At 41.4% G+C, this 8,803-nt stretch overlaps 1 protein-coding gene across 1 annotated transcript in view; it reads right to left on the bottom strand.

The window, feature by feature from the left end:
• Positions 1 to 3,777, bottom strand: part of ABLIM1 (actin binding LIM protein 1) — a 119,043-nt gene extending 115,266 nt beyond the window's left edge. Inside the window, exon 1 of the mRNA XM_009325928.1 lies at positions 3,676 to 3,777. Within this exon, the coding sequence (XP_009324203.1) occupies positions 3,676 to 3,692 (17 nt within the window). The 5' untranslated portion in view covers positions 3,693 to 3,777. The remainder of the gene's footprint in view (positions 1 to 3,675) is intronic.
• Between the last annotated feature and the right edge of the window lie 5,026 nt (positions 3,778 to 8,803).

Raw genomic sequence — 8,803 nt, 5'->3', positions numbered from 1 at the left:
TTCCAGAGCTCTGTTCCATCTGCCCCCTTGCTTTATCGGGAGGTCCTAGGCATGCTGTTTGCCACCTGGACTGAATTTCCATTCTCCTTCATGACTCAAAGGGTCTCAGCTGGTCTGCTGCTGGAAATACCCTAATCCAGTGTCTTCTGTAAATTGAGACCACTACACACTATGGGCAGAAACAGTAAAAGAAACAACTTGTTGCTGGTTTTGAACTGTTTAGGAATTATATAACGTCAAGTACTCCTTGAAATACAGCAACTGTAATACAGAAAGACATATGCATTACCCCAAGCATTTCAGGAACGGTGCAGATAGTGCTTCTCTCTGCCTTCCATGATGGTCTGATACCATTCCAGTTTGACACAGATGAAAGACATCAATATCCAGGAGAAAGTTAAGCATTTTTTGAGCTATCTAGCTTTATTTAATGAAAAACCACAGGTAACTCAAACACAGAATTTCTCAGATTCTAGCCATTCATTTTTCAGCACGCAAATAACTCAAGTGACTTTTTAAAAAAACCTTTAGTAACATAGGAAGACAAATATTTCTCATTTCAGCTATATCCCATCTATTTAGGAAGCAGAAGAACAGAGTTACAGCAATCACACTGCTATACTATGTTCTACATCTGGAACATGAAAAATATAACTGAAACTCAGGGACTGGGCTTGAGGCACTTCTCAAAGTCTGGATCTGCAGTATATGTCCTAGATACGGACTTTCAGAAAAGATGACTTAGGTTTAAAGGAAGAAAAAACTCCGTAGTATAGATTCCACTACTCTGTTTTAGTTACTCAGTTACTCTGATCTACTCCAGTACCTTTCTCCATGTTCGCCACCAGCTCTGCCACATTCACCTCAAGCCTGACGCCCTTTTATTGTATCTATCCTATGCTATGCTAGGACTGAATGTGGCAGACACTGGTTGTATAGGAGCAATCCTTCCCTTGTTTCACATGGGCCTGTACATTTCTCCATATTCTCACCTTGCATCCTACATACTGCAGTGAGAGAGTTACTTAATTCAGCCAACTCTGTATCGTTGCCCATTAAACAGAAATCATATGAAGGAGTCAGGACAAGCCTCTGGCTTCAGAACACCCATCTTCAAAGGTGATGATTTCACAAAGAGTAGCTTTACAATTATTTAATGCTTCATTAAACCTCTTTTTGGTAAAAAAACACAGCGAGTCCTTGTTGTGGTCACAGAGGGCTCAATGGCGTGAGCAGGAGCTGCTGAGAGCCCCTCAGGTCCTCACTCTGAGGAGCGGGCAGGGCTTTCCCCATTCCCAAGGCAGCTCCACACTCCAAAGCCTTAGACCCCCGCTGCAGAACTGGGGCTGGCAGGAGGCCTCTCCTGACAGGAGACAAAGCTCTGCAGTAACCCAGCTGCCTGCCATGCAGCCTCCTTACAGCTTTTAGGCAAATACAAATACAAATACAGAAATATAGAGATACTTATATCTGAGGGCGAGGCTCAGAGTGGAGGCCCAGTGAGGGGCAGGTCCAGAGAGTGGGAGAGGCTCACACAGTGGAGGTCCATAAGATTACGAGTGAGAGGCGCGGGGGTGGGTGGGGGGGAGGGGCGGTGGGGGGGGGGGGGGGGGGGGGAAGCAGAGCCCCAAAAGAGCAGGAGGCCTGAAAACATGGGAAGCCAATAAAAAGATGGGAGGCTCACATAGTGGAGGCTTGTAGAGAGTCAGGATGGCCCAAAACTGTTGGAGGCTCCCCAAAAAATTGGGAGGCCCAGAGACTCAGAGTCTACAGAGGCTGAAAACAAGTGAGACAATGAAGCCCAAGGAGAGTGGGAGGCTCACACAGTGCAGACCCCAAGCAAATGAGGCTCCAAAAAAGGGGAGGCCTCCATAAAAGTGGGAGTCCCAGAAAATCCCAGCCCACGGAGAGAGAGGCCCAGAGAGTCAGGGAGCCCCAAAAGCATGGGAAATGAAGCGAGGGGGAGCTGAAAAGGGAGGGGGGCTCACACAAGGAGGCCTGAAGCAGTGGGAGGCTCAGAGGATAAGGTCCCACAGAGGTGGAGACCTAGAGAGTCAGGGAGGCCCGTAGGGAGTGGGAGGCCCAAAGAAGATTTGGGCAGGCCCAAAAGAGTGGGATGCCCAGAGAATCCCAGCCCGTGGGAGGGGAGACCCACAGAGTGGAGACTCACTGAGTCTCCACTCTCCACTCTCTCTCTCACTCTCCACTCAGTGAGAGGTGGAGGCCCACCAGAGAAAGAGGAGGCCAAGCACCACAAACTGAAGGCCCAGCAAAAGGGAGGCCCCCAGCAAGTGTATGTGCATATATGTATATACTTATTCACACAAGTATGTATAGATACGCACACATATATGGTGTGTGTGTAGGTCCACATACTGCTATTTCTTCAACTTAGGCAAAATCCAACTACAAGAAAAGCAAGTAAAGAAAATTTTTTCAGCCACTCATCTTAAAAGCTCCAGCTCAGCTTTTTCTGAGGGTCACAGTGTCAGCACAGCTGCTAGAGATATCCTTTGCCTCCTGCTCCTTTCCCTTTTGTAACGATCCTCTGCACTGCTCACTCACGGAAGGCACCTCTCCTAGAACGTGTGGCTAAGGCTCCCCCTTGTCCCAGCACATATCCCTCAGTGACCACCCTGCATGTTTCTCTTGGATGTCAGTATCCATCGGGGACTTATTTTGGTGTTTTGTTTTTCAATGCAGGTACTTACTTTCAGCAATTAATTCAGTTAAAAGGAGCTTAATTTTCATAACTATCTCTAATGAAAGGCAGTGGTGGCTATTAACAGTTTAAAAAAAATCCAGATTTATCCAAATCCTTGAAAAAGCACTTAGAACAAAACCTACAAAAAGACAGAATTTTCTTAAGTATTCTTATGCCATATTCTTTTTCACCACATCACACTATACAATCTAAACATACACTTATCCCATATATGGAAATAACAGGAAATACATACAACACAACATTTGAAACCAACATAACTACTTACACCAGATTTCTGAGTGGCTGCTAGGGCTATACTTTCTCTTCCTATGTTTTGTGACTCTCCATAAAGTACTTCATCTTGGATGTTTAGTGTTGTTCCATTTTTTCCCAAATAAACAGAAAAGAAATTCACCAAAGCAGCCAGAGTCTAATTACGGCCTAATTCACTATTTGGGAAATACGTGAAACTGACTGTCTACATCTAACTGTAAGAAGCAAATAAAATAGGACATATTAAAGAGACCTAAGATTTTTTTTTCACCTCTTTCAGGTATAATTATCTATTGTGTAGCTTGCATCCAGTGAACAGTAGAAAAGAAAAAGAATGAACACGTAAGTATTCAGAGCAGAATGTGCTATTCTGAGTCTTCTAGTGGTGGCAAATTTATGCGCACACACCCCAATAAAATCAAATGTCTCATATAATCTTTCTTTTCCATTAAATTGTAGATGTTTGCATATTTAATTTGTTCTGTGTGCTGCCGATCACCTTGCTGCTTGCACCTGTGCAATTCAGCCATTTCACCCCCCATTCTTCACCCTCCCCACCCACAAATCCTTTGGATACTGAGCAACACAAATAGCCTGTAACTGGCCGATCACAGGAAGCGTGACCTCTCATCACTGGTTCAAGGTACATTTGCACAAATTGACTCATTTCTAACAGATGAATATCAAGGTCTTACCTTTGCAGGTGAAACATTTGATGTGAAAGTGTCTAGCCTGAACACGGAGTACTTCACCTTTACATGGCTCCCCACATTTATGGCAGTGGATGACTGGCTTTTCTGAGGGGTGGTGAGGCTCCTGAGGATGGGCCACTGTAAAGCAAAAAAAAAAAAATGATTTAAACCCAGACAAAAAGAATATTTTCTCCTGTACATAAATCTGTGTTCTCAGACACTTTTCACCATGATACAAATGTATCTGTTCGCATTTTACGCTCATCTAAAAAGCCACCACCATTTTTTTTTAAATATAGACTTTTCATAAACCAGCAGTTTAAGCCATTCACATCAACTACTACCTCTTTCCACTGAGGCTGCCATGGAAAGATGAGGAAAAATTCCGTCCGCAGTTTCAGCGTCACAAAGTGTTTCAGACTGCCTAAGCTTTCTTTCCAAGAACAAGTGTGTGTGTAAACCATTCAATGAGCACACAAGGCAACAAGAACTGGGCTATTTTAATCCAAGAAAGAATATAATCCAAGCAAAAAGAATGAAAGGAAAGCAATTCCAAATCATGTTTTGGGAAACCAGATGAACCAGGTAGCCTGACTTTGCATGCAAATGACTACATTAAATATAAACTACAAACATCTCCTTTTTGCTACAGCACATACCTAACACAGACAAAGCACATCTGAAGGGAAAAGAAGCCAATGTTATTTGTTTCCACTCCCACTAATTCTAGCAGAAACGACTCTCTGCATGCAAATTAGAGATATTATGAGTCGACAGAAATGACCAAATCATCTGCAGTATAGTCAGGGAGACAAAATGCCAGGTACTGGTAATTGATCAGCTATCCCACAGCCTTGAGCAGAGCTTGGATAGTAACAGGAAAGGTTTGTGTCAGCTTTACTTTGTATTTCATTGTCATAATAAAAGTTTTATTGCTCCACATTTGCCTTCCATAAAAAATGTTTAACTTTCTCTTCAGATATGTCTTGTGGCAGCTTGGGGCCCCGACAGAAACACACGGGTGTAAACTAGAGCAAGATTGAGTCTCAACTGTACTGTTTGAAGTGGAAAGTATTACCCAGAATGTTCCCAAACAAAACTATGTTCCTTCAAATCTTCCTCCCACATCCCATTCTAGCAGTAGAAAGTTGTCCTCCTTGTAATATTTTTCTCAAACTAGTGATGCTCATCAGAACATTTCTGACAAAACATACCTCTCTACCCATGCCTCCATCTTCCTACCGTTCCTGTCCTGCTTTTCCTGGCCTGCAAAGGACTGAGTGCTGATACACCCACATCACTCTCACTGTCACTGGGAATCATCTTCATTATTTTATCTCAGTGTTTTCTGGAGCTCTCTTTTCCTTTCCAGATCAATTCCTGACATCTCCCCAGACAGGATTATGCTTTTTTTCAGGTTACTGCTTTTGCAGCAACATAGTAGATACCTTGCTCATATTTACAGCACCTGTTTCCTCCCCTTCCTCAATGAATTTCTAGGGGGAAAAGCCTTCATGAAGTCCTTCTATATTACTCTCCTTTATAAATGTCGTAGTGAAGAATGCTGCTATCATTCTGCATTATATAGAGTAAATACAAGGCTAATAATAAAAAAGCCTAATACGTGATTAGGGGAGTAACAGCATCAAGAATAGAGGGTAACAAATATTCCAAGCAATAATTTCTGCTCTAAGGCCAGCCAAAATAATATGGCAGCTGCTACTTTCGTCTTCTCCCCTCCCTCCCCCCTCCCCAGTCTTCAAAGAAAATGGTTGAATTCTTCTACTCAAGCTCGAAGTTTTTAATACCTTCTCCTCTGGTAGCCTCATTTCAACTATTTCCCTTTAGCAGTTATTCAGTCCACACTGGTGAACAGAATGCAGCTGGCAATGCCAACCAATATTTCAAGTAGCAGTTCCATTTAAATAAGTGCCCAGTAAATGCTTTGCCTTGAGTGAACCTCATCTAATAGTCTGCAATGCAATACTATTTCTGGAGTGGAAGTTGTTATTCTTCCAAACAAGACTACTATTAACTTGTAACCAAGGAAACACACAGTTTATGCAATGAGACAGACAGAAAGGAAGACAGACAGAAAATAAGAGACAAACATAGAGACAAATGCTAGTAAATTAAATTATTATGAGGAAAATACCCTCTCAGATCCAGACAGCCTGAGATGGGCCTGATGCCAGCTGAAGAAAAGGTAACAATGTTTAAAGTTGCTCAAATGAGGAACCATATCAAGGATTTGGGCAAATGCTTCCTAGGACTTAAACACTGCAGTGTGAAATCTGTACCTGCAACATTCTGCTCTCTCAAACTCACATATGGAGGACACCCTAACATATTCTGCATGCCAGCATCCAGATCTTCTGGTATTGATCTGAAAGACAAGTTTTTGCTCTTTACTAGAGAGTAAATAAATGTTTTCAAGACTGGTCCAATGATGCAGCTTCTTTCCAGTTCTGCCTTTACAGCCATTTAAATGAATACAAATAATGCTAGTTGCTATTTCCAGACTGATCTCTTAAGTGAAGCTAATTATGGTGCTTCTCTTACTGGCCTCAATTTGGCATTGTAGGTCAGGATTGAGTAATTGACTTTTGCTCTCCTGCAAGGAATTGCTTGCAAGCTTTTTCCTTTGGATATACGCAATACACACAAGGCTTCTCAGTGGCAGAGGTGACCCTTTATAGTCACCAGTGAGGACAGAACAGGGAATTAAAGAAAGAGAAATACCTTTACAAGCAGCTTATTTAAATGTTTCTGACTGAAGTCCAGCCAGCTTACTGGACATGTAAATTGTGAGCTGCTTTGGGTCTGAAAACCCCGAGCTAGGAGCTAGGCTCATCTCCTTACAGGCATTTCACACCTTGACAGTAAATATTTCGGGCTCTGCCTGCACCAACCCCCCCCACATCAACTGTGTGCTAGAGGATATATTCTCAGGCATCGTGCACCAGCAGCAATGGTGCAATAAGGCAACACTATATCATGACTAACACAATAACAGACTCCAGCCAGTATAATTAGTGGCAGAACATTAATTTAGGATCTGGATAACCCAGGTTCCAACCCCTGCTCCAGAACAGATATCTGGGCTTTTTGGATGGCATGCCCTTAACTCTAAAGGACTAAAGTCAGACAGTGAAGTTCAGCTACGTCTCTGAGCCTGTAACCTATCAGCTTAAAATTAGGTTATCTGAATGTTTTAGTTTCTCTGTGTCTTGAGCGTCCCTGACTGTAAACCAGGTGTAACAGCACCCCTACTGTGAGAATAAATACAGAGGACAAGGTTCCCAGGCACTGGGATGGAAAGAGTCACATAATAAGTCAGTCCTGATGGTCATGTATGCCACATCTGCCATATTTCTGGAAGCAGCATTCATTGGAAAGTGCATGAGTGGACAAACGCTAACGTGAGGAGCTGTGTTGCCTTTAAAGAAGCTTCAAAGCCAAATATATTAACACCATGACTATCTTCCAAATTAAAAGAACATAAATTAACGACTTCCTAAGGGAGAGATGCTACCAGAACAACACATTCTTGGTTCAGTACTGGGACTCACAATTGTCTTCATCTCATAATGTTCATACTTACTGCATGGGTAGTGTAATATAAACACAAGTCAAGCATTTGCCAGTTCCAGTATACTGATGTGAACTGATACTTGCCTACATACAAATCATCAGATTAAGTCAAGATGTAATGTTATATCAGTTTAGCCCAACCAGTATAACAAGGTGCATGGATCTTTTTGAGTAAGATTAAACACAGTGTATCGGTCTAGCTCATGTCAGCAGGGTGCAGATGCCTACTAACACAGTGGATCTAGTTTCAAACAAATGTCATTCCATCAAAAGTATCTAGGCTACTAAGTGAACTGTTTTTTTAAACTGGCTCTAGTTAAACTAATGCAGTGTCTACACTTGAACAAAGGGATGCTGGAAGCAGGCGTACAGATCAAACAGGTGCAACAATTTATTTGAATGTTTAGTCTTATTTTTATTTCTTCAACACTTTTCAAGATTAACTATGAAAGCTACAGTACCTGTAGAAGTCTAAGTTGTCACAGTCTTTACAATTTTACAGAGACTAATTACAAGACATCATCAATAAAACTTTGCAAAAGTTTCAGGTTGCTTTATAACAGTTTTAACTCCCAATGCTGCTGGGCACTGCCTGAACATGGGTTTTTTTTTCTTTATTAATGAACATACATGAGATATGTAAAGGTGTATAACATGAGGTATACTTAGAAGAACTTTTCAAGACAAGCTAGGTTGAGCCTTCCACTCTTGCTTACAAGACCAGTTTAAATGACTAATTAATGAATAATTAATGCTTTCTTAAGCTCATTTGGGTTTCCAATAAGACAAATCAATGTCCCGTTAAATATCCAATTTACCCAGAGTAACATGTACACTGACTGGGACAACTGGGAAGTATGGATTACATTTTTTAATTCAAGGGGGGGCAGAAAAAAAAAAAATCAATAGCACCTTCTTCTATGAGGAAGACAGTTTTTGTCATTGGAGTATTGCTTTGTGCTAACATCACTCCATAGACATATCACCATGATTTTTGTCATTCCTTATGTTCCCTTGTGAATCATGCAACGTTGATTTCATTATGTTTTGCAACTGCACTATATTGATGTAAATTCAAAGCAATGCTACCAGCTTGAGAGAACTCGTTACTGCCTTTTATCACAACATCTCAAAATAATCCCAGATCTGCAAAGAAAAAGAAACAATTAAAAAGAAAAAGAGATAGAAAAGACCAATAACAACCCAATGTTCATATGAGAAACCTAAGGCACTTTCTGAGAAAATGAAGGAATTAATTTGCTGTGCAAAGTTTAAAACTGTCCTGTCAGTGCTTCTTTATGTAGAGCAGATCATTGTACAAAGGTTTAATAGCAATTACATGTTTTGCTGCATCAGCCAGAAAAAGGACCTCAGTACTCATACCAAACCCTTCTGAAATGGAAACTACAGCAACTACCTGAGGAGTAATGGTTGTTGAATAAAAGAAAACAAGGAAAATAAATACTGCAGCCTCCCTTATTGATGATTCTCTCCCTGAACACAGAACTATTAGGAAACCAAAGACTCAAGCTAAGTG

This window comes from Pygoscelis adeliae, unplaced genomic scaffold (assembly GCF_000699105.1).
Source record: "Pygoscelis adeliae isolate BGI_AS28 unplaced genomic scaffold, ASM69910v1 Scaffold4, whole genome shotgun sequence".
NCBI lineage: Eukaryota > Metazoa > Chordata > Aves > Sphenisciformes > Spheniscidae > Pygoscelis > Pygoscelis adeliae.
The sequence above is the reverse complement of the archived record's forward strand: the minus strand, read 5'-3'. Positions and strand labels throughout refer to the sequence as shown.